The sequence below is a fragment of the Gymnodraco acuticeps genome, unplaced genomic scaffold (assembly GCF_902827175.1).
Source record: "Gymnodraco acuticeps unplaced genomic scaffold, fGymAcu1.1, whole genome shotgun sequence".
NCBI classification, from domain to species: Eukaryota; Metazoa; Chordata; class Actinopteri; order Perciformes; family Bathydraconidae; genus Gymnodraco; species Gymnodraco acuticeps.
The window spans coordinates 33,177-60,054 of NW_022990292.1; the positions used below are offsets into that span (position 1 = coordinate 33,177).

Sequence of the window (26,878 nt, forward strand, 5' to 3'; positions counted from 1 at the left end):
ATTGTATACATTATTGGTAGGGGTGGAAGGAGTTTATAATACACATTTATTTATAATATATAAAAATATATATCTTTTTTTTTAATAAAATAAAATCGTACTATTAACACAACTGTTTATTGGTTAAATGTAATACATTCAAAGTATAAAGAAGTATTACATTTAAATGAAGTCTATGTGTCTCTTTGTGTTTATACAGTATGTATCTGTACATGTGTTTTCTTTAATTTAAGCTTTTACAATTTTTGTATGTAATTTTATCTTATTTTTATATATTTGTATTGTTGTTATTTTGTCTTGTATTTGTACGTGAATATGAATCAATTAAACACATCATACTGCCTTTTTTCTGACGTGTTTTTTTTAATACTTTATTGCAGGTAATTGCATTACAAGTGATCAGTTTCATTGCATGATACAAAAAAAGAATAATACATTGAAAAAAGTTGATATATATTGAATATATTCGTTAAAAAAAGCAGCTTACAAATGAGGAAGTCCGGTAGAATTATGTCATTGTATGAATAGTACCTAATGAATGGAAAATAAAGGGGGAAACTCGCAGTATTAGGCTTGTGCTCAACAGGTAAACAAATCACACATATCCGGGGAAGTACCGAATATTCCGAGTCAGCGTCATGGCTTTAAGTAAATTGTTACATTTCCGGGAATACATTGAACGCATCACAGACACACAGCTCAGAGTCCAGCAGACTGAAGGACGAGACACACACACACACACACACACACACACACACACACACACACACACACACACACACACACACACACACACTCTGTAGTCTGCAAAAGTGAAAGTGACAGAGCAAAGAGACAGCAAAGAGACAGAGAGAGGCAGAAAGGAGATAACAAGACAAACCGCAAACGCCTCTCTGGTTCCTCTCGAGCTTCAGAGCCTGTTTCTGAGCTTCTGAGCTTCCTGGTTCAACAGACCTGAGTCTCTTTATAGTGGCATCGGATCCGGTGACAGTCAGCACAAAGACAGCAACACGCGCCACAGACATGGTGAGTTCATATCTCAACTTATATCACTTTTATGTAATAGATAACATGTGAAATAACGAGAAAGGGCACTTTATTTTAAGAACACAATCAATGTTCCCTTCACCAACCTGCCGGTGAAGTCTTAAAAAGTGGGTACACTATGTGTTCCTTTTATATATGATGATTGTTTAACCAGAAAATAACAGAAGTAAGGTTTAAAATGCGATTTTATTGAGTTGGAAACACATGAGTTGTAAATCAGGAAGAAATACATTGAGGAGATTCTTAAATAATCACCAAAATAAAAGCATATCTTAAGAAATAGAAATAAAAAGCATGACTCTTTGTATTTAAAATGTTGATATATAACGGAATGATGATTATTTATACAGAAAATAACAAAAGTAAGGTTTAAAATGCGATTTTATTGAGTTGGAAACACGTGAGTTGGATGTCAGGTAGAAATACATTGAGGGGACTCACTCTGAAATAATTACCAAAATAAAAGCATAGGTTTAGAAACTACAAATTTAAAGCATGATCTTCCGTATACATACAAAAACAATGAGATTTAAAATGCACAAGCGTTTTAAGTTTTATTACCAAAACAAAAGAAACCGTTAAAGACATCACCTTGAATATTGTAATCCTTTTATAAACAGCACGTCATTGTAATACAACAACAGTATCTACATATTTGTAAATATAAATCAAATATTTTTACATTTCATTTCTCGTGATATACATTTTGTTCTGTTCAGCCTAGTTTGAATTCCAATACAAGTCTTTTTCACATTATATATTTTTGAATTTAAATATTTTCTTTATTTATCTTGACATTTGTCCTTGATTTTATTTGTATACAAATCCCTTATACGTGAAACCACTTCAACTGTAACTGATTAAATTACTTTTATTTGGTTATTACATATCTCTGTATACATCGGCCCTTTCTCATTTCTCAAATTCCCCTCCTCGACTCCTACCCTCGACTCTTACCCTCGTGTCTTAGGAGATGCGAGCGGAGGAGCCGAGGAAAGAGGAGGGGAACCGAGGAGAGAGGAGGGGAACCGTGGAGAGAGGAGGGGAACCGTGGAGAGAGGAGGGGGAGAGAGGAGGGGAAGCAGCAGGCGGTTAGAGAAATGAGAACTCCTCTCCTCTGAGCGGTCATTTTAAAGAGACGTCCATTAATGATGACAGGAGGCTCAGCAGCCCTCTGTCTGATGGACAGATGTGTTCATGATGACTTCTATATTTACTTTGATTCATTCACAGTGCGGTATAATGAGACAATAACAGGCTACAGATGCGGACACACACACACACATATATATTTATATAAATATATACAATTTCAGAATCAAACAAGTATGAGAGCACTCTCATAATAACGTAACACAATCAGAGACTGGATATATCAGGGATATGCCACACACACACCTACACACTGTACCACACACACACCTACACACTGTACCACACCCACACACTGTACAACACACACACCTACACACTGTACCACACACACCTACACACGGTACCACACACACCTACACTGTACCACACACACACCTACACACTGTACCACACCTACACACTGTACCACACACACCTACACACTGTACAACACACACACCTACACACTGTACCACACCTACACACTGTACCACACACACTTACACACTGTACAACACACACACCTACACACTGTACCACACACACACCTACACACTGTACCACACATGAGAAATGGCCATAGACTCCCAAACACTACGTTTTTGGCATTTTTGGCCGCCAACAAGAGCAATGGTTTAATCCCAATAACCTCCATACGTCCTTAAATATAAATCTACTCGATAATAGATGATTAATATGTATTTTATTATCTTTAGAGGCAGCATTGTGTTCACAGTAATGAGCAGAGTCTAATCTGATAGGTGTGGTTTCCCCGGATCATGCCAGGTACATTAAGGCAGGAGGGAGGGAGGGAAGGAAGGGAGGGAGGGGGCGAACTGGAATGGGCAGCACTTCCTGTCTGAAGACGGCTGCATTTTAAAGAAGAAGTACAAATCCATTACAAAAAACCCATTGGCTTTTTGTCAATTGAACCAGGACGATGCTGCCTTCAGGGTCCAATATAGAAATAGGACATCAGTGCACCGCTCTTTAAACAGAGCTGTGACAAAGGGATACTACTTGTACAGATTAAATGAAATCCTCGAGTCCTTTAGTGTTTTAATATCTGATATAATAATAATACATTTTTAGCAGCAACATCAATAATAAGGGGGATCGGACAGGTACGAATTTATTAAAGGATAATAACAATACGATTAAAAAAATGTAAGTAACCCTAGAAATATACAAACATTGATAGTTATGGATATGTTAAATATGTCGAACTTAGAAGTGACAGTTTGAAGTGGGGTCATATGGTGCAAGACTTAAATAAAATAGCAACTTTTTCCACGTCTTCTTGCTATTCTTAGCCAACAGTGAACTTGTGTTTGCAGCAACAGGAAGTGAAATCTGTGAGATATGAAATGGAGGCGCAGAGGGCGAGCTTGTTTTCGTTCTATCTGTCGGTTTCCTGTCGCTGCCGCCTTCCTCTCGGGTCGGAGGTGAAGGAGAAACCTTTCAGGATGCAAAAAGCTTTAAAGTCTCTCTGAATGTCCTCCAAATATCCGGCCTCTTATCATGCTGTGGTTCTACTCCCGGCAGAACAAACACAAGGTGTTACTCACAAATCTGGATACACCTGCTCCGTGTTTTCACCTTCATTTCTCGATAGAGTCTGAATCAGGTTTATCAACAGGTAGGTTGACACGCACGAGGAATTTGACTTGATGTCATGGTGCATACGTAAAAGTAAAACATAGATAGAGAACTATTTTAAGAACACTATAATAACATTAAAACAACATTGTCTGCATTCATGTAATGCATGGAGTCTGCGTTAAAGTTTTTACTGCACTTTACGAGCTTCTTGTTTCTTTTGCTGAAAAATAAGCTGCACAATTAATCTAAACGTCATCTGGCTGGTAGTGCCTAAGACCAGGCTCAAACCCCGAGGGCACCGAGCCTTCGCAGCAGCTGGCCCCAGGCTCTGGAACACTCTTCCCCTCCATGTGAGGTCGGCCCAGACCAGAGGGGCTTTTAAATCCACACTGAAGACACACTACTTCTCTCTGGCCTTCTAGTTAGAGTGGGGTCATGACTCCTGACTGTTCCATGTGTTGTTTTGATCTGTTGTGATTTATTGTGATGTAATGTGTTTTGATGTGTTTAAATTACATGTAAAGCACGGCGCGACCAAAATGGTTTTTAAATGTGCTCTACAAATAAAACTTGATTTGATTTGAAAATTGTAATTTGGACTTGTGCAATATCGAAGTCGCAATATTTAATACATTTTATATATTTAAAGTGTGTGGAAAAGCTGCAATAATGAATACAAATGATCTTAAACAAAGGCTCAGATTACTGCTTAATGTAAGCTGGTTTTGGACAAATACGGCTGCATCATTTGGAGAAAAGACAACCATCACTTTGACTGACATGTCGATAGGTTTTGAAAGGGAATAACACATCGGATATAAAAACACATATCTATTTTTTTGCTGTGCCGTTATCCCAGTTTATTTTATTTTTTTAATCTGCTCTAACTCCTGCATTTTACTTGCTTTACTTTGTATATCGTTCAGTATATTATATGTTGCAAGAGCTGCACATGGAAAGAAAGCCTTCAAATCTGCAAATAATTGCATTTCTTATTACATTACACATTTCATAAATAACCTTCTCAACACTGTTTTAAAATCCTTATTTCTTTTCCAAATGAATGAATGTTGCTTTAATCTGCTCAGACACATGTCGCAGCAGGAGGAAATGCTCCGTCTGTGTTTAACATCCACCCTGATAGCATCAAGCAGCAACAAGTCTGCACAACTACAGGCAACGTTTCACTTCTTTTGCAAACTGTTCACAAAGAAACATGAAGAAATGCCAGATTGAATCCAAAATATAACCTCCACGCCTGATGCATTAATAAGAACAAAGAACACTTTAACCTGTAGCAATGAGAGTGCAGTATGCTCACTCACAAGAGAGAGATATGCAAACAGAAACGTGTTGAAGATCACAGCAGCAGGGCCAACATATCCTGGCTTAGAGAAACAAATATGCAGTGTTTCCATTATTGAGCCTCTTTCTGGGGTCAATGCCCTCGTCTTTTTAATTCCCATGACCCCAGACTTCACAAAAACTCCTCCAGAGCGGCAGGAACAATAAACAAACATTTCACTGGCTGAGTATAACTCTCTCACTGGCCTCGATGCAGAACAGTGGTGGCATTGTGCAGAAAAATAACTTCGACAGAGCTCAGTGCGACTCAAATATTGTCCCTGTGTCTGATTTGGGGTAAAAAGGCTCTAAAAGTGGCTAAAATTCAGCCCCTCGTTGTGCTTCAACCTACAAGTATGACATTTGGAAGGTATATGAAGCATGGTGAGACGCAAAGAAAAGCCTCTTGGTGTCATATCTTAAACCCAACAGGAAATCAGCCATTTTGGATTTCACACGCAACTATGAGAGATTTAATTTGTGAATATTAGACGTGATTTTGTCCTGTTGTCTTTTTTGAAGTGTCTCTAGTTTCACTGTGTAACCGTGTGTGTGTGTGTGTGTGTGTGTGTGTGTGTGTGTGTGTGTGTGTGTGTGTGTGTGTGTGTGTGTGTGTGTGTGTTGTGTGTGTGTGTGTGTGTGTGTGGTGTGTGTGTGTGTGTGTGTGTGTGTGTGTGTGTGTGTGTGTGTGTGTGTGTGTGTGTGTGTGTGTGTGTGTGTGTGTGTGTGGCAGAACGGGACTAGCCGCCTGCAGCAGGTCCAGGACGATGCGGATGAGGTGAAGGTCATCATGATGGAGAACATGAACAAGGTCGACGAGAGGTCGGATAAACTGGGAGACCTGGAGACCCGAGCTGAGGACCTTCATGAAAAGGTGAGGAGAACACTTTAAAGAGTCCTCTCCTGCTGATGTTCAGGTGTATATCAGTATGTAGTGTCTCTACTTTAAAGAGTCCTCTCCTGCTGATGTTCAGGTGTATATCAGTATGTCGTGTCTCTACTTTAAAGAGTCCTCTCCTGCTGATGTTCAGGTGTATATCAGTATGTCGTGTCTCTACTTTAAAGAGTCCTCTCCTCCTGATGTTCAGGTGTATATCAGTATGTAGTGTCTCTACTTTAAAGAGTCCTCTCCTGCTGATGTTCAGGTGTATATCAGTATGTAGTGTCTCTACTTTAAAGAGTCCTCTCCTGCTGATGTTCAGGTGTATATGAGTATGTAGTGTCTCTACTTTAAAGAGTCCTCTCCTGCTGATGTCCAGGTGTATATCAGTATGTAGTGTCTCTACTTTAAAGAGTCCTCTCCTGCTGATGTTCAGGTGTATATCAGTATGTAGTGTCTCTACTTTAAAGAGTCCTCTCCTGCTGATGTTCAGGTGTATATCAGTATGTAGTGTCTCTACTTTAAAGAGTCCTCTCCTGCTGATGTTCAGGTGTATATCAGTATGTAGTGTCTCTACTTTAAAGAGTCCTCTCCTGCTGATGTTCAGGTGTATATCAGTATGTAGTGTCTCTACTTTAAAGAGTCCTCTCCTGCTGATGTTCAGGTGTATATCAGTATGTCGTGTCTCTACTTTAAAGAGTCCTCTCCTCCTGATGTTCAGGTGTATATCAGTATGTAGTGTCTCTACTTTAAAGAGTCCTCTCCTGCTGATGTTCAGGTGTATATCAGTATGTAGTGTCTCTACTTTAAAGAGTCCTCTCCTGCTGATGTTCAGGTGTATATCAGTATGTAGTGTCTCTACTTTAAAGAGTCCTCTCCTGCTGATGTTCAGGTGTATATCAGTATGTAGTGTCTCTACTTTAAAGAGTTCTCTCCTGCTGATGTTCAGGTGTATATCAGTATGTAGTGTCTCTACTTTAAAGAGTCCTCTCCTGCTGATGTTCAGGTGTATATCAGTATGTAGTGTCTCTACTTTAAAGAGTCCTCTCCTGCTGATGTTCAGGTGTATATCAGTATGTAGTGTCTCTACTTTAAAGAGTCCTCTCCTGCTGATGTTCAGGTGTATATGAGTATGTAGTGTCTCTACTTTAAAGAATCCTCTCCTGCTGATGTTCAGGTGTGTATCAGTACTTTTTAATTGTACTTATGAACAGTACTCTAGTAAATGTACTTACTGCCAGTTTATGATCAAAGTGTCTCACCTTAAGTTAGAAGTTACACATAACTCTCCAAATGTGTTGGATTAAAGATATGTATTACACATCCCTACAGGTAAATATTGTAACATACATACTAAGTGTTTCTGTGTGAAACTACTTCCACACGGGTTAACAGGAGGAAATGTCATATTGATGTCTATAATTACTCCTGAGCTGGAGAAGAAAACAAATGTACAATTTACATCCTGATTATGTTTTATGGTGCTATGTTTAGAAAGGTATTTCCTATTGTTTCCTAAGATGAATGAAGCTGGTGTGCCAGCGTCCGCCCGGGGTCAGCGGGGGGGTCGCATCGTTCCCACTGAAACAGCTAACATGCAGAAAAACTGACAAGTCCTGTTAGTTTAATGGCCAGCATAGTTACCCCCAGAGTGTTATGATAGAGATGTATAGTTGGGTCGCCAGCACATAGGAACTGCCGGATGCTAACTCACAAATGTTAGCCAATTAACACCAATTAGCATAAGTTGTGTTAATTAGCAGTAATGGCATATTTGGACAATTTTGGAGTGGTCTTGGAGTGTATTGAGGATGCTGAATCCATTTCTGACGTTTTCCGGATCAACGATGGCAGTTTTAAGCAGAAAGAGGCCATATTTGCGAAAAAATAAGCCACCTGTCCATCCAGTCCACTAAAACTTCAAAATTGAAACTTAAGCTTAATCAAAATCAGCCCACAGAGAGTAAAATCTGACTTTAAATGGATGCAAAAACACAGAAAATCCAACATGAGATCTTAGTTTTGCGCAAAAAATAAATCCTTAGTGGTGTGCAAATGTGGCGTCTTCTTCTGGTGTTTTGTTTACAATTGATTTGTGATATGTCCGGCTAATGCAGCTTTTCACCTGCCTTCACTGTGCTGTGTTTAAAGTGTGAACTCTTTTATAATGTGATGAATGCTCCACAGTGTGATGTAACAGCGTTGTGGGAAACCATGTGACCTGCTTGACCCCATCGTAGTCATGTGATCTGTTGGTAGTACAGACATATTGGATGAGAAAATTACAAAATATATTTTCTGGATTTGTATGGCTTTGTTGGCTTTGGAGGTTTTACAGGAGTTAGTGTTTCAGCTTTTGGTTCACACAGACCTTTCAAACACATTGCACACATTACATTACAGTGTTACAGCACATCCGTTGCTGTAACACTGTAAATGCCCCTGGGACGTAAAGGGTTTCTACTTCTGATTTTAATTATTGTTTTAACATTTATTCGAACAAGTTCCTTGACAGTGAGTCTCACACAACATGGTACAGATACAATATCATACTGTTATATACAAATATAGATATATAATATAATCAAAAAGTACAATAGTAATTATCAACAATGCTTAAGAAATATAAAAAATGTAGATGCTTACAATAGATTCACTTTGCCAAATACCAGGTGACCATTTCTCTAAATACAGTTTACAACCAAGTCTTTGTGTCCATTGGTCCAAAGCAGTGAGGTTCAAGCCAGTTTATAGCAATCATTTTATTAATACCAAAGCTCTTCATATACATCTTGTCTTGTTCTGATTTTAATAACACAACATGGGTAATGTAACCGCTTCTTTTTCTGTGTGTTTTCTCCTCAGGCTAAAGGATTTGAGAAGAAAACCAACAAGGTGATGCAACAGAAGCGCTGTGAGAACAAGAAGATGCGCTACGTGTTCATCGGCATCGGAGTGGTGGTCGCCATCGTTATTATAATAACGATAATCTTCACCATAGTTGGATAACCTGCAAGAAGAAGAAGCTTTTCTGCTGATAAAAGGAACATAAAACATCAGGACTAAGATATAGGGGAGTTCCGTCTGTGGGGGACGTCTCTCCTGCAGGGCTTAGTGTGGAATATTTCTGTGTCTTTAAGATATATTTATGGGATAGTCGATCCCACTCTTCACTTCAGTTGATATGGTACCATTCATTGCTTTGCTGCTTTTTGAAATAACTTCTCAAACATGGAGTCTCCGTCAGGCCCACACGTCCTAAAATAACATCTTAATAAGGGGGGCTTTCTCTAGCTGTATCTGGATATGGATGGGCGATATCTGTATTATAACGATATGGTGATATAAGTTACATTTGGATATGGTTATGTGAGGCATAATGTACAGTGGTTATTAATGACCTTATAGGGAATTGGAACCGTGGTGCATTCAGGGACATCACGGCCATATTTGTGGGATATTGTTTATAGCGACAGCAGCAGCCATCAATATATATCAGCGTTTCCCGGTCACCTGTCAGCCGTTTAACATCCAAAATGAATAAAGTATGCGCGAAATATTAATGCCCTGACAAAGAGAAGCTCTAGGTAGAAACAGAGGAACGTTAATACGAAAAAAGTTAATAAAAAACATCTGAACTTAAGTGGAGAACGGACCGACCACTGGTCAACTCAATGATCCAGGATGTCTCTTTACACAGAGGGGTTCAAGCAGGGGTCTCAAACTCAAGGCCCGGGGGCCAAATCCGGCCCACGACTTCATTTTATGTGGCCCCGCAAGAGCTTGCAAAGAATATAATACGTTTATTATACGGTTACATGCCACTTTAAAGAAGCAGGTTGTCCATAAACTACATGTCCCACAATGCATTTCGTTTTGTGAAATGCGCACTGAAGAGACTTGCAATTATTTGCCCTGGACTTCTGCTTTCAGACGTAATTATTAATTACTAAGTTATTATCCTATCCGATAATAATCCAATTCAGAGACAATAATGTAATATAATACATTATTTTATATATTATATATTTATATAGTTACAACCGGCCCTTTGAGTGCAACCTTTATGCGAATGTGGCCCGCAATGAAATTGAGTTTGACCCCCCTGGGTTAAAGGGTTTCACAGCCATTATCAGAAGTCTTCCACTCAAGGAATTTGCTTTGGTGTTTCGGTGCATATCATTAACACAGTCAAATAAATAAAAATGAAAAGAAATCAAGCAAAAATGTGCAAAAAACATAAATATATAACAATTAAAGTACAATAAAATACTGTAACAAATGCAGAGTATACGTTAATTAACAATGGAAGAACTATGCAGTTGTATCATCTGTAGCTACTTTTTGAAATGTCACTATTTCTGGATTTATTTAGCATATTCTGTGTGTGCACTTTGTCCTAGATATCAAGAAAACAAACTTTAACTCCGTCCTCTCCCTCTCATGTTCACCTGTGTCTTCTCAACAAGTGGATGCAGCCAATAATCCTGCATCCTCGCAATCTGGTCGTGAATTACTCACCAAACATAATGAGGGCTGATATATATTTTGCTGGTTTTTTGTACATCTGTGAGTGAATACAGAGGAGAGTTTATGCAGCTGTAGATAACTCGCATTGTAAAACATGAACTGATGTATTGTAATGTAGATTTATTTTCTCTGATTCATTAAAATGTGTTTAAAAGAAACCAAAGACTCCTGTGAGCATTTGTTGGAGTGAAATTGGATGGTGTTTTAGTCAAATTACCACTTTAAATCAAAACTAGTAATAGTCCAAAAGGTTATTTTGAACTAGAGCTGTAACAATTTGTCAATAGACTGAAAAAATAATCAACTTTTTTGCAAAAATGTCCCTAATTGTTGTTTTCAGCCTCTCAATTTTTTTTTTGTTGTCAATTTATTGAACATGTCAGAAACAAAAACATACAACAATAATATATATATATATTTCCTTTTTTTCCTTTTTTTTTTCTCACTCAAATTAAGAATTATAACAAAGTACAAATAAATAAATAATTAAAAAATTTAAAAAATGTGGAGACTCCCTAATTTTCTCAGTTTTATATCATATCAAAGTGAATATTTTTGGAGTTTTTTCACTGACAAAACAAGACTTTTAAAGACATGCACACCTTGGAATTTGAGAAACTGGGAAGGCAATTTAACTTTTTTCCAGAGAAAATGGCAGCCTCAGAGTGATTAATGATGTAAATAATTATAGTAAGTATAGTAATAGTAAGTTGCAGCCTTTGCAGTGAGAACATGTGAGTCTGAGCTGTCAGCAGTGGGAACAAATGCAGTGTCTGTTGTTAATGCAGCTAATGTGCAGTCTCAGTAAAGCAGGTGAGGATTACCGGTGCCTCCTGCTGGTCAATGGTTGGTATGGTTTATTGCGCAATGAGTTAAAACAGTTTACTTTATTTGATCAGTTATGACTCAACCTTTTTCCTGGTTTTGTTTTTGTTGAAACACTTCTATTGACTTTAGTTTTACTGGAATAAAAGGTCATATATATTATTCTGAAATGGACCAATCTGCACAATGACTACTTTTACTTTTGGTACTTTCACTATATTTTGATGATGATACTTTTCTACTTTTACTTGAGGAACATTTTGAATACATGTAACCGAATATTCCTACACTCTGGTACTACTTTTACTCAAGAACAAGATCTGAGTACTTCTACTTTTGCTCAAGTACAGGATCTGAGTACTTCTACTTTAACACAAGAACAAGATCTGAGTACTTCTACTTTAACACAAGAACAAGATCTGAGTACTTCTACTTTTACTCAACTACAAAGGTCCAAAGGTTTTATTGTCACAAAGCTACAGTGTAAAAATGGCAATGAAATTCTTCTGACCTGAGCTCCATCAAGGATGCAACATATAAAATACAAATACAAAATAGTGCAATAAGTCTTTATACATGCAAATAGAATAGAACAGAGCATGAAATTAAATATTGTACATTTAGACGTAATTAAATACGGTTTATTGCGGTGATAACTATTTAGATAAATAAGTCAATTGCAAGATGACAAACAGATGAATGTTTATGGAGGCACTTTACAGAGCTCATGTGTTTAGCAGTCTTATGGCCTGTGGAATAAAGATCTGAGTACTTGTACTTTTACTCAAGTACCAGATCTAAGTACTTCTCCCAGCTCTGCTTTTGGTTTCGATTTAATTTTTTTATTGACAAAAATATTTCAGACATGTAACTCCACATAAACGATTTAAATACACGAATAAAACAATAAATACTTATAATATTGTTATTTAAAGATAAATAAATAAGTATCAAATTACAATTTAAAAAAAATCACGTATGTAGCTTTTGTGACCCGGAAGTGACATCGGCAAGTTCTTCCTGCAGCAAGACCGGCAAGATGGCGGCGGACACGCAGGTTTGTGAGGCTGGTTTTTAAAACATTTTCCGCTTTCATTCATGAATTCAAGAATGCTACAAAAACCCAATCAAGTATATGTTTACTTCCGCTTCATAAACACACTGCTGTGTTTCGCGATTTAAAGACGGTGTTCAATAAAAGCTGATAGCAGGCTGTTAGCTGGGCGCTAACGTGCTGTGACGTCACCATGCTAACGGTAGCATTGAGATTAGGTTTTAAGTCATGATTTATTGTTTTGTAATCTATATCTTCTGGTGTTTTAACTTAATGTCCTTTAATGTAAACTGTTTGAATGAACCTACATTAAGCAGACTAGCATCTCGTGTGATGATACACTAAGCCACGCCTTCTATAAGGAGTTTAATGATAAAGAGTGGGTTCTTTAAATCTACTGTAGTTAGTTAGCATGTTGACAAAGGGATAGTTTGATTGTTTTTGTTGACATGGACCTCAGTGTGCACTGCTATTCACTTTTTTTGCAGGCCCGAAAAAGGGAACACTTTTGTCTTTGTATTTTAAAAGTAATTTGAAGAACAAACCTAAATCTTACATTAGTCATATTTCACATTTAACCAGATGTTTAAAATCCTGTATTTGTCCTGCAACGGGGACATGTACTGCATTACAGCAAAAAGACAGATTCAAGTAAGAAGAGTAGACTTACATACTATATAACAAAGTAGGCACACTTTATTAACAATACAACAACTATAGGTTAAAACAACACCATACCGTATTAAAAACAAAGTCATAATAATATTAATAAGCTTAATTTGTATAGCTCTTTTCATGTATTAGGTGTATTGGGTAAGGCTTTAACAACAGTTTAACACTTACATAGACACAGCAGTTAAAGGTATGATAATACATAATAAAATGCTGATCCCTCAGTAGAATAAAAGACGACAAAATCAATAAATAGGATAAAATATAAATAGCTATTTAATCAAAAGAAAATAGCAGTTTTTTGTGATCATATACAAATATTGAAGCAGCTTGTAATATCAGAATCCGTTTATTACCAAGTAGGTTTCTACATGTGAAGAATTTGCTTTGGTACAAGTGGCATTATATATATATATAATATATTGAAAGAAATGCAAATAAAGCATAAACGTTGCACAAGTATGTTAAGCACGAGTACTTCTACTACTACTCAAATATAAGACCTGAGTACTTCTAAAAGGTTTTATATTTACTGGCCGTGTTATTGCACATATCCGTCTTTTATATACATGTTTAATGAGCATTACAAACAATGACTGCTTGGTTGTACTTGCTGTTCATGTGACAATAACACACTTTAAATGACAAAATGTTCTTAACGTGTGAATATAACCACCCTTTCCATTTGTCCTCTTGTGTTTTATTTCTCCAGGTTTCAGACACACTGAAGAAATTTGCTGCCAATGTGACCACAGCCAGTGTGAAGGAGCGCAAGGAGATCTTTGGGGCGCTGAAGCTGTGTACAAAGGGCAAAGGTGAGGGGATTTAACGTCTCATGTTCCACCCGTTAACGTTTAAACTCAATGCTATCATCACCACTAACGCTTCTTTCAAATCTCTCTTTCTCCAGAGTTACCTGAGCCTGCCATCAAAGGACTATGCAAGCTCTTCTGTCTCACGCCGCACCGATACAAGTGAGTGGAAGCTGGATTCATAATCCATTAAACCTCATTTAGTTTTCGTTTATATTAAATGATATGTTTGCATTGCATAGAGAGGGGGGTGTTTGTGTTGTTGAGCCTGTCCTCGTTGATATCTGGGATTGATAGAAGCTTCTGCAGCATGATGCAATAATCATTTTAGGCATCTTATATTTTCAATGATGAGAGGAGATGTGCTTTATTGACCCCAATGTGGGGAATGTTTGCGTTGCAGCAGCATAAAACACAAGGCATTGCACATAAGAGACATTCATAGAGTAAAAACATCTCAAATAGAAATTAAACAGCATTAAAAAAGTTGAAAATATACATGTTGAAATACCAATTTACAGTAAACAAAATATAAAGCAGGATATTATATATATTAAGTAGGGCTGTGCGATTATGGCAAAAATCATAATCACGATTATTTTGGTCAATAATTGATATCACGATTATTAAATACGATTATTAAATGACTTTGAAAACATCCATTTATTGAACTTTAAAACAAATACTAATAATAATTTGAACATATATCTTTTTAAGCTAAGCAGTTTGATTCCATTTCATGTTTTAAAGCTAGGATAGACGCTATACAATCAGAAAATATTGGTGTCTGTAAATGCTACTAGTATACAAACTGTAGTATCATATAATGTCCTTTGTTTTCTGTCATGTTTGTATTCATGTTCGGAACTAATTGAAGCAGGTCACCATTGTAAAAGAGGTCTATGATCTCAATGGGTTTTATCTGTATAAATAAAGGTTTTGAATTTGAATTGAATTGAATTGAATTTAACTGTTGAACTAAATATAAAGCAGGATATTATATATATTAAGTAGGGCTGTGCGATTATGGCAAAAATCATAATCACGATTATTTTTGGTCAATAATTGATATCACGATTATTAAATGACTTTGAAAACATCCATTTATTATATATAAAAATATATCTTTTTAACTGTTGATTACCCTGAACGTATAATTCAACTGAAAAACCAATACAAAAATAAATGATACATTTTAAATGAATAATATCAAAATAATAAGTGCACTTCCAGAAGCTACTACATATGATAAATAAAAATAAATGAGATCAAATATGTTGCACTGTCACAACCTCGCAAAGAAGAATAATTGTTTTTTCCATTATGTTGTTTTCGTAATTGTGGCAGGCCAAAATCGTAATTGCGATTAAAATACGATTAATTGCACAGCCCTAATATTGAGTGTGCTGTTTGGGGTCTTGATTCCATGTGGAGGGAATGATGGCTTGCCAGCAGAGGAAAGCGTGTACAGCATTATGGAGGTTTTACATTTGAAGAGTTATCAACGAATGCAAAAAAGGCACATTTAAGAACAAAAAGATTCATTCAGGCAAAACGTGGACAACAATATATATATACAACAAATATTTCTCAGTTTGAATGAATTTAACAATAGATGTTTGAGTTGTTTTACTTCTCTGCCAAATTTAAAAGGAGCTTAATGCAAAAATAAACGGATACAATTTCAGCCCAACATTTTGCAGAGCACACAGTGACATGTGTCCTCTGCTTTGAACCCATCCTAGTACCAGGAGTCTAGTACTAGGAGCAGTGGGAGTGAGGGGGGAAGGGGGATGTCCGGTGCCTGGCTCAAGGGCACCACGGCAGGGCAGGAGGTGAACTGGGACCTCTCCACGTAGAAGTCCACACTCCATATTTAGGTCTGCTCGGTTACGGTTGCATCGGCCCACCGTGGATGTTATGTATTATATCAGCGTTTATCCTCTGTGTTGACCTGCAAAGAAAATTACATTTATTCAGGCAAAACTTGGACAAAAATATATATATTAACAAAAAGTATTTCTCAGTTTTATTGAAATGAACAATAACATGTTTTAATTTTCACCAAAAGGCAGGATAGATGTTCTCTGAAACGTGCAACATTTAAAGTGAATTTAATGCAAAATAACACATCGAGCGTCAATTCAGCACAATATGTTTTATAATCTATAACCTGTTGCTGCAACGTGTGTGTGTGTGTGTGTGTGTGTGTGTGTGTGTGTGTGTGTGTGTGTGTGTGTGTGTGTGTGTGTGTGTGTGTGTGTGTGTGTGTGTGTGTGTGTGTGTGTGTGTGTGTGTGTGTGTGTGTGTGTGTGTGTGTGTGTGTGTGTGTGTGTGTGTGTGTGTGTGTGTGTGTGTGTGTGTTTGTTTTCTCCTCAGAGATGCCGCTTCCCGCAGAGAGCTGCTCTCCGTCATCTCCCAGCTGGCAGAAACCCAGCCGGACGTCCTGGTGACGAGTCTCCTCCACAGCCTGCTGAGCAGCGGAGTCATCAGCAAGACCGGAACGCCCAGGTACTCAAGATTCAGAGGGTTTAAAGGGGACCTATCATGCAAAATGCACTTTGTGATGTCTTTTATACATAAAGATGTGTCCCCGGTGTGTCGGGGAACTCACGCAGCGTCAGAAAATAAAACCCTCTCTCTTTTCCTCCGTACCCAAATCTCTAAAAACGGAGCTGATCCAGATTTGCGGCCGATATGACGTAATATCTGAAATGTGGACCCACGGCCCAATCAGAAACGTTGCTATCAGAAACAATGCCCGACGTTTTGGACGTAATATGGTCTTTGTTTACGTTAGCATCGCTAACACTCAGAGCTAACCTGTACTGGAGAGCATGTGTGTGAAGAAGCAGGAAGTAAAAAGGAACTCCTGTTGTAAAACCTGAGCTCCATACTGTTTCAGAAATAATCCTTGATGTGGTTTGGAACATGATGGTGTTTCATCACGGCAGCATTTAGCTGCTGAGTAGAAACTAGTAGTATAATAGGAGACCTTTAATGTGGTTTCTAGTCCACTTCATGTTCTTTCTTTTATCTCTTTGTTGTTTGAAAGCTGCTGTATTAAAAATATTGTTATATTTGCAGTAAAAGCGCCGGCTCTGCTGCCTTCATCGGGCTGTCCTGGACCTGCCTGTTGGTCCCCGCTGTGTTCTCATCCCCGGAGAAAAAAGAAGGACCTGTCTGGAAGAAAATGGTCAGTATCAATATGTCTGTTTGTAATCACCGGCGTCAGTGTTTCATATTTAAAGTGCTGCTTTCCTCTTTCAGGTGGAGGTTCAGAGCCTTCTGGTGGCAGATGTTGTGGGCGGAGCCAAGTCCACGGCCCAGAAATCCAGCCTCAAACACCTCAGTCAGCTGTGGAAGGAAGTGAGTAATACATCTGCGAAATCCATTTAGACATAATATATATATGTTTGACTACAAATGAAAGCTCAAGATGTTCATGGTGAACGGTTCTTTGGAGAGCTTCTTTATTCTTGTGTATAGGAACGTTTTGCATTATGTGCTGTGTTTTCTGTAGTTTTGTGTGAACGACTGTCATGGCAAAGAACGTGGAAAGAACAACAATATAATGAAAGATATTTATTGTAACGGATTCAACAAACCAAAAAGAGCTACCATCGTGGGGTGTGTTAGTCAGTAAGATCAGAATACCTTTGGTCCCACGGAGGGATGTGCGTAGTTACAGCAGGAAAAAGAGCCACCGATAGCTTAATGTTACACATGTTAAATATGTGACATGCATTAAAGAAAAGTACTACGTTACATAATAAAAAAGAAATAAAAAAGACACATCCTGTAACAGCTCTTAAGATTTAGCAGCCAGGTATATATTAGTTATTAATGGCATTTATATATTGCACATAGTTTGTTGGTATTTAGCAGCAAGGGGTGATCTAGTCTGTGTTGTGGTGTGTGTGTGTGTGTGTGTGTGTGTGGGGGGGGGTCAACTAGGGGCTGTGCTGGTTGTATAGTCTGACCGCTGCAGGAAGGAAGGACCTGCGGTATCTCTCCGTGAGAGTAGTGTGGTTGTGTGAACATGGGGCCCTTCTCACTTCGGTTAAATGGAATCCTTGCTTCCCTCACTTGCGTCGTTTCCCTGCGTTTAGTCCCTCCCACCAGGGAAGCATGGAGGGACGCAAGGAAACCACGAGAAGCAGGGAAATGAGTTTTAAGAGCAATGAGACGTCCTTTCCTCCGGAGCGTCACGTGAAGCGACGTCCGTTTGTGATGACGCTGCACAGCTGATCGTCTGACAGCAGCTCTGTCCCCGTTATTTCCACACACCCCCCCGCCGCCTCTGTTAGTACACATTTACTGACACAAACATTTGTATCATCTGTTGTAGACCCCAATAAATAAAATAAAATAAGAACTAATTCTCAAAAAAGATAAACGCCATTCTTAAAATGTATAAACGAACAATAGTTTGATTAATATTGATTAGAGTGCACAATAGAAATACAATAATTGAGAGAAGAAAAAGAGATATGTTATCTATCAAAACCCAGTTAGATTAACATTCATTGGATTGCACACTTTGTTTGTTTGTTTGGATATGTAGCACATTAACATTTTAATAGCACTTAATGACTGACTGAATGGAAATGACAATAAATGAAAATGTAAAACGAAAAAAGCGATCATGAAAATGTCCCCCTTACTGTGTATCGCTCACTGATTGGACGATGCGCTGCCTCGTCCAATCAGTGAGCGATACACAGTAAGGGGGCGGCGCGAGTGTCTGAGGATTTAATCGGAGGATGGATCGGTGGTTCCTCGGTTATCGCTCCTCCATTATCGCTCCTCGCTCCTCGGGCAGAAATAAGGCCATTGGGACGCTACTCAAGATGGCGCAGACAAATCAACTTCCGGTGAGACCGAGGAAATGAAAAATAAGAGAAGTGAGAAGGACCCCGGTGTGATGCAAGGTGTTGAATGCCAAACTAAAACAAAGGGGAAACCGAAGCATAGACCAGGTAGCTGCTCTCCCAGAGTACTCCAACAGAGAGGGGGGCCCTCAGTCAGTGCTGATAGGGAGAAGGGAGAATCGTTACAGGGACAGAGGGGTCGTCACTATGACCCCTTGAAAACGAGATGGTTCTCCTCGTATCAAACGTCTGGTTCTAAAAATACTTTTATTTTATCTTTACTTTGATCTACTTTTGTACATAATGTATTTAATTAGCATGTGCTTGCCTCTTGATTTAACATGTAGACTACCGTTTTCACTGTTATCTACACTGTCCCTTTTATTTCCTTTTTTACATTTATTCAGTTCTGTATTCTCTGTTGCAGTTGTTGTCGTAGTTGCAGTTGTAGTAATTGTTGTTGTTGTAAATGTTGTAGAAGTTGTAGTCGTTGTTGTTGTAGTTGCAGTAGTAGTAGTTGTAGTAGTAGTTGTTGCAGTAGTAGTAGTTGTTGATGTAGTTGTAGTAGTTGTTTTAGTTGCAGTAGTAGCAGTAGAAGTAGTAGTAGTAATTGTTTTAGTTGTTGATGTAGTAGTAGTTGTTGATGTTTTAGTTGCAGTAGAAGTAGTAGTAGTAGATGTAGTTGTAGTTGCAGTAGTTATTGATGTAGTAGTAGTAGTAGTTGTTGTTGTTTTAGTTGCAGTAGTTGTTGATGTAGTAGTAGTTGTTGATGTAGTAGTAGTAGTAGATGTAGTTGTAGTTGCAGTAGTTATTGATGTAGTAGTAGTAGTAGTTGTTGTTGTTTTAGTTGCAGTAGTTGTTGATGTAGTAGTAGTTGTTGATGTAGTAGTAGTAGTAGATGTAGTTGTAGTTGCAGTAGTTATTGATGTAGTAGTAGTAGTAATTGTTGTTGTTTTAGTTGCAGTAATTGTTGTTGTAGTTGCAGTAGTAGTAGTTGATGTAGTTGTAGTTGCAGTAGTTGTTGATGTAGTAGTAGTAGTAATTGTTGTTGTAGTTGCAGTAGTAGTAGTTGATGTAGTTGTAGTTGCAGTAGTTGTTGATGTAGTAGTAGTAGTTGTTGTTGTTTTAGTTGCAGTAGTAGCAGTAGAAGTAGTGTGCAGACTTTGTGTGAATGACCCCCTTGAAAACGAGATGGTTCCTCCATCTTTAATTTCTCCTGGTATTAATCGCCCTCTGCTCCCTCTCAGAACCCAGGTCTGGTGGACCAGTACGTCGGCACCCTGCTGAGTCTGGACCCCAGCCCCGTCACGCTGGCCATGCTGGGCGTGTGTTTGGACTTCTGCACCGCGCAGAAAGAGAAAGCCACCATCGAGAAACACAAGGTGAGATTCTAGGATTCAAATCCCAAACCTTTATTGGTATTGTAGAGTTGATAACTAAGGTGAGTTTATTTATAAAGCACAGTTCAAGTACTTTCTTTGCCTATCTGTAGATATCGAAACCTGATGCAATACTTATAATAATATGTTAACTATATTACAATTATTAAAGTAGATCTAACGTATATGCTAGTTGTAGTGTATGCATTGCATTCAGAAAATAAATCTGCATTCATGCAAATATTATATATTTCTCTTTAATTATTATTTATTTATTTTAAAGTACTTTTGTATTTTCAGGTGTACAATTACGCTTATTTCTTTGTCTTGTTTTATTTATACTGTATGTAAATAATACATTTGTGTTTTGAATCAAGTACATGAGTGGACAAGTCATTAAAGGAAAAATATTAAAATAAAAACTACTGAAAATTCAAAACTGTGCCCAAAGTACTCCATCGACCAGTTTAGATACATTTAATCCCAGATAATGTTTTTATAAACCTTGTTTCATCTCATTAACGGCCCGTCTACACTACAGGCATCGAAAAATGCTTTCAACGCTTCGCCCATTCACTTGAATGGGGTGACGTAGAAGATTTTGAATCTTCGCCGAACTGCATTGTGGGGAGCGGCTTTGCAAGCATCGTGAGCATCAAAAGTTGAGCAATGTTCAACTTTTGATGCTCCCGATGCTTTCGAAGCTGGCATCAGCCTATCAAATCCCGTTTATGCAAATCCCACCAGTACAAGCGCTAGCCAATCAAACCGCGTGCAAGCTGGGAGAGCCAGACCGCAGTTCATTTCCTCATATTCCAAACGAGAAATTACGGTAGCAAATCACCCGGTTCTTTACGACCAGAACTATTTACCGGGATACAAACCGGAGGAACCAGAAATGGAGGGAGGTGGCAGAGACAGTGGGTGAAACTGGTAGGTTTTCGCCTGTTTGGGGAGTTTATATATATTTATATATTGCTCGCATAAAATCCCCATGGTTTTTTGCTTTGTATGTCGGGGGCGGGAGATTCATGTGATTGGTTGTTGGTCGCCTTGGGCGCGAGAAATCGCCAAGCTTCAGACACGCCCAGCTTCAAGATGTTTTGATGCCTGTAGTGTAGACGGCCGTAAGAAAGAAAGAAAAAACTGCTTTCTTGCTGTTCATTTGTATATTTGTAATTTTTTATACAATTTATTTATATTTTTTTCTTTAATTATTATTTTTTTCTTAGAAGTGCTTTTGGGTTTTCAGGCGTGCAATAATGCATATTTCTTTGTCCTGTTTTATTTATACTGTAGGTAAAAACAAAGTACATGAGTGGACAAACGTCAATAAATACAAATTATACAAAAAAAGAGAAAAACGAACTTCAGTAAAAATCAAATTAATCAAATAAAATAAAAATCTGGAAATTCAAAACTTTGCCCAAAGTTCTTCCATTGACCAGTTTTGTTCTCATTTTTTTAATAATAATAGATGACATTTGTATAGCGCCTTTCAAGGGACCCAAGGCCGCTTTACATAGTGAACCAACAACCAACCAACCAAAAGGGGCAAGTAATTGTGAAGTGAATGTAATGAGAGTTTATATGCTGTGTGTTCCAGAGTGCCGTGTTGGACCTGTACATCAAGTCGGTCCTCATGAGTAAAACCAAGCCCCAGCAGCACATCCTGGACCGAAGCAGCTCCTTCCTGCGTCACGTTTCTCACTCGGAGTTCAAAGACCTGCTGCTCCCGACTCTGCAGAAAACCATGCTGAGGAGCCCCGAGAACGCCATGCAGAGTGAGACCTCTCCACACTCAGACCTACACAAGAAACACACTGCGAACACCAAGAGAAGAGCAGGGATATTAGCTATTTAAGAAGCCAAACCCCTGCTGGTGCATTCATTCAAATGAGCTAAACTCTGCATACTAGCAGTGGGACAAACCCCCAAGAGACATGGAACAAAGAACATGTGTTTTTAACTTTAATGGTAAATGGACTGTACTTATATAGCGCTTTATCCAGTCGTTACGACCCCTCAAAGCGCTTTACATACTACATGTCATTCACCCATTCACACCCATTCATACAGAGCGGTACCACTTACTCTAGGACCTAACATTCACACACCGTTGGCCATCGGGAGCAACTCAGGGTTAAGTATCTTGCCCAAGGATACATCGACATGTTGTCTGCACGGGCTGGGATCGAACCCACAACCTTCTGGTTGAAAGACGACCGCACTCCCTCGCAGCCACAGTCGCCCTAATAATAATATAATATACGTCTAGTTTCCCATAACCGATTGTATCATCGCTTCTGCCTCTGGAAATAATGATCAGAATGTCTCTCCATTTGGACTTAATGTCCGCAGAGCATGCAGTAAAGCAAAGATTACATCAATACCTTTGTGATTTTAACACTTAAACATCCCTGAGAACGCCGAGTGAGACGCTTTCCGAACCATTGTTTTAGATACGTCCTTTCCGGAGCATCGACTAAATTAGAAATGTAAATGAACCCTGAATATTGTGGCTCTCAAACCTTCCACTGAGCGAGGCTGGTGACATGCGATCCAGAACGATAAGCAGTTCAAGAAAGCGTCTCTAAACAAAAGATTTTGACTTGAAAACACTTAAAATCGACCCTCAAAACACAAGTCATAGTTCAAGTCATATTTGTTTCCTGGTCGACAAACTGTTCCACTCCTCCGACTCATCAGGTCATCAATATCCTCACTTTCATGCACAGCAGGCTGAGGGGAGTGGGAACCGGAATTAGATTGAGTCTTTCCAAACTTCCTCAGCTTACTGAAATCATTGATTTGTAGCGCTGGGCCTTCTTAAACCGCGCAGCAACTATTTCCCTGCCACGCAGAGGTCGCGTTAACCCAATATTTTCCGTCTATGACGTTTTTTTTTTTAATAATGACGGAAAAATCTGAAAGCCGTCCGTGGTTTTGACGGATCAGAACAAACTCAGAGCAGCAAGTTTCCCCGCAGCCGGGCTCCGGTGTTATTATGCATGCCTACGATATATGATGGTCATTTGCAACATTATCTTGCACTATTTTCAAAGCTCTCAAGGACACCTTACAGAGGGTAATTAAGACTTAAAAAACTAAGTCTTAACAACAATCAGTTTAGAGGAATTATGATATAGAATACTCTAGTTTTAAAAGGTGGGTTTTCAGGCAGGATTTGAAGGTTGAGAGAAATAACAGTTTCCAGACCTGACTTTGCCGATCAGATCATTCAAATGTCTGTGAGTACAAGCTGCGAGGTGCAGTGGGCATGCATAACACGGCGCTAACAGTTCACGAGCGAGTGCCCCCCCCCCCCCGGCAGAGTTGTGTACAGCCCGACGGGTTATAATAGATTTTGACGGAAATGTCACGATCCTGTAAAAAGTCTAGCGCAACCTCTGCTGCCACGTGACATTATGACTTATCACAGATTGGTTATTGTTTTATTTAAATCGTGGACGGTACTAATAAGAACGTGTTCTGGTTTCTCTGCAGCGGTTTCCTGCCTGATCTCGGCTCTGACTCTGGACCTCAGTCAGTACGCCATGGATATCGGAAAAGCCATCGCAAGTAAGACCTCAAACGACGCTTGTTTATTTAGTTTTGTTTACATCTGGAACAAATCCCTGAAGCATGCACTCGGCGGTCATGAGGGTGTGATTTGGAAGGTGTGTGTGTTGTAATATATGTCTGTGCTGTGTGTCTCAGGCCAGCTGAAGGCGAACAACGTGCAGCTGGCGGAGGAGGCGGTGCAGGCCATGCAGAACCTGGCGAAGCAGTGCAGCGATCCGTCCGCCGTGCAGGACATCGTCACGCACCTCTTCCAGATCCTCGGGGGTACAGTTCACCTGAATCAGTGCTAAATGCAAGAGATTTAAACACAGTGGACGAGTTGTTTCCTGTGTCAGTGGACGAGTATGTCTTCGTGGGGGATTTCTACGTGATTGACGTCGAAAATGCACCGCAATTCCTGGTTTATAAAAAGTGTAAATTGCACCATTAATAGTTTTTGAATGTGTCTCTCATTGAGTCTTCCTTTTAAACTCTCAAAGTAAAATAAATACTGAATAATACTCAAACAATAACCTTTAATACACCCCAAAATTAGTGCTTATATGCAGGTTTAAAACCCCAGAACTGCATTAGCATTGCGCCTAAAGGCTCCGAGAACGAGCCAAAGGCGATAAATACTTGTCCTGTTTGAAAAGGCCGATTATAAACGTATCACCAAAACGTTATATTTGGTGTTTTTCCAGTAGTTACGGTGTTTTACTGTCTCTAAACCAGTGCTTCTCAAAGTGTGGTCCGTGAGCGCCCCCTAGTGGTCCGTGAGTATATTGGTAAAATTTCACATTTGAAATAAATAAATACATTTAAGTTTTCCGCACTCTCGTGGGAATATCTCCGCACTGGAGCGAGCTTATGTTTCACTTTCGATTGCATGATATAGCCCAGCGCAACACCTTCGTCACACATGTCGCCACTTGTTTGTACCATTTTCAGGCGATTTGTAATCTGTTCTAGAAAAATGATGTGCTTTTGGATATTTGTGGAGTTAGGTGGTCCGCAAGTGTTTTTTTATTGGTTAAGTGCTTGGTCCTTGGTTTGAAAAAGTTTGAGAAACACTGCTCTAAACTGTCTTGACATTACTTTAGCTGGTTTTATTTTAGGTTAACTCTTCGCTTGTTTCATTACGGTTGTTAAAAGTCATTTAAAAATGTATTTCTGTTTCCCTATATCTTAATATTGGATTGTGCAATATGAATAAACTCACGCCTAACAATGTTTTTATGCTTCCTGTGTTTGCAGGGTCCGAGGGAAAGCTCACCGTCGTTGCCCAGAAGATGTGTGTGTTGTCAGGTAAGAAGCCTTGCATTGCAAACACTTATTATGGGATGTCTATGCTTATTTGAAACGTGCACCTTGTTTTCAGGCATCTCCAGCTGCAGCCATCACTCCGTGTCGGGAACATCGAGCCAGACGCTGAGCTCTGCGGTCGCTGTGATGTTCATCCCTTACCTCCAGCAGGAAGGTATGGATTTAACATATTACTACACTTTAAGGCGAGACACGGCAGGCAAAAACATCGTTTTTCAAGTACAGGTCAATTTTGAGATGTTGTGCTATTTTGATTCTATAACATGTTTTCTTTCAGGCTTTTGGAAGGAAAACGTACAAAATACACATTTAAGTGTTTATTTGACTATAGTTTGTCTATTTGCGTCTGTAGGTTTCTCCTAAATTCACCAAAAGTTAGCTTTCTAACGTAACATAAAGTACCGCGACCGCTGTTTGCACCATGTCAACAGAGGTATCGCTGGAAAGCTCCGTCTCTCCTGCACAATCGCATCGGATCCAAATATGGTCATTTCCTTTGTATCAGCAACCAATCGTGAAAGCACAAAGGGGTCTTAAACCAAGAAACGAAATCTCATTGGCTGGTGTCAATTTATGACAACGTGATTCGTTCAGATGCGTCACGTGGTGTGCTAAAACACTTCCTGGTTAGCTTTCAGCTAGAAATTGAAATCTAAAAATGGCAAAAGAAACGTTCACAGAGAAGACGACAACAATTGTCACTTGCACGAAGCAAGGTTATACAAAAAACAAATGACCCTGAACATGAAATACCTTCACGGAGTGCGTCGATGCGCAAACTGTCATCCAAAGAACAGGAGGGTTTAGCTAGCGCCTCACTGCAATCTTTAAAGGTCGTTTTCTCAAAATGAGTTGTTTCTCCTACTCTGAGTTCGAAATTTCAACTTCAGTAGCACGTACATACACCAAACCTTCCAGTTACATTCCTATCAATATTATGAAGGCTTTTACAGAAGGGTTTGTTCATATATAATTCATAGCCTGAATTATACAACATTGTATACCTAAACACATGGCGAAAATGGATATTTTAGGGCTGTTGACAGTATGTTCTGATTTATGGAGTGATAAAAAGAGATATCCAAAATCCCTTCTGTAAAAGCCTTAGATGCTAATATGACTACAAAATGAAACAATAATTTAGAATCTGGCTTTATCCAAAGTTCATATTTCGATTCCTGAAATGTGTTAAAATATGCGCATATTTAATGAGATAATGGATTAATTTGCATATTCAAACTGCTATTTCAGAAAACTTGTAATACAAAAGACAATTGCCTTATTGTAAGTAATTAACTGGATAAATGTCTAGCTGATACCTTTAAGTTAAAAAAATTACCCTATTCACCTGGGGTGTCTCGCCTTAAACAGACGATGCTTTTCAAGATGAACAGTGAGAAATTCATCCTGCTTTGATGAGCCGTAATCTCTGGGTCATTTGCAGATATTGTCGTGCATCCCTAGAAATGTTCTTGTTAATAACGAGGGATGATGAAGCGACTAGAAGTATTATTGCCATTATCGATTCATCTGTTGATTGTTTTCTTATTTGCTTGGTAAAAAAAGGGCAACCCAGTTTCTCAAATCCAAGGTGACGTCTTTATATCTTTAAATCCACTTTGTTCAATCCAAAACCAAAACATGTTCACTTTAATAGGAAATGAGATCAAATGTACTTTATTAATCCCAATTTGGGAATTGTTTTTTCGTTGCATGTCACAGGGTTCTTTCTCAAAACCTGGGAAAGTCATGGAAATTCAAAATGCTAATTCCAGGCCCTGGAAAAGTTTTGGAAAACAATATTTTCCCCAACGTTTTAGAAAAGTCATGGAAAT

General features: G+C 38.7%; 2 protein-coding genes across 2 annotated transcripts in view; both read left to right on the forward strand.

Moving 5' to 3' along the window:
• Positions 1 to 741: 741 nt before the first annotated feature.
• vamp5 (vesicle-associated membrane protein 5) lies at positions 742 to 10,695 on the forward strand. Its single transcript, XM_034221859.1, has 3 exons — positions 742 to 1,026; positions 5,861 to 6,001; positions 8,873 to 10,695. Exons 1-3 carry the CDS (start codon positions 1,024 to 1,026, stop codon positions 9,014 to 9,016), a joined length of 288 nt encoding a protein of 95 aa, XP_034077750.1. The 5' UTR covers positions 742 to 1,023; the 3' UTR covers positions 9,017 to 10,695.
• A 1,661-nt stretch (positions 10,696 to 12,356) lies between these two features.
• The window catches only part of gcn1 (GCN1 activator of EIF2AK4), a gene marked incomplete in the record, with an annotated part of 33,148 nt that continues 18,626 nt past the window's right edge, over positions 12,357 to 26,878 (forward strand). The window contains 12 exon segments of the mRNA XM_034221852.1: positions 12,357 to 12,419; positions 13,801 to 13,903; positions 13,999 to 14,062; positions 16,280 to 16,411; positions 16,988 to 17,096; positions 17,171 to 17,269; positions 20,022 to 20,156; positions 21,760 to 21,937; positions 23,661 to 23,735; positions 23,874 to 24,002; positions 24,975 to 25,025; positions 25,099 to 25,197. Coding sequence (XP_034077743.1) covers positions 12,402 to 12,419; positions 13,801 to 13,903; positions 13,999 to 14,062; positions 16,280 to 16,411; positions 16,988 to 17,096; positions 17,171 to 17,269; positions 20,022 to 20,156; positions 21,760 to 21,937; positions 23,661 to 23,735; positions 23,874 to 24,002; positions 24,975 to 25,025; positions 25,099 to 25,197 — 1,192 coding nt within the window.

Bases quoted from the DNA above. Each gene is read 5' to 3' on its own strand.
- vamp5 (XM_034221859.1), top strand. The intron at 6,002-8,872 runs GTGAGGAGAACA...TTTTCTCCTCAG, and splicing joins CTGAGGACCTTCATGAAAAG to GCTAAAGGATTTGAGAAGAA.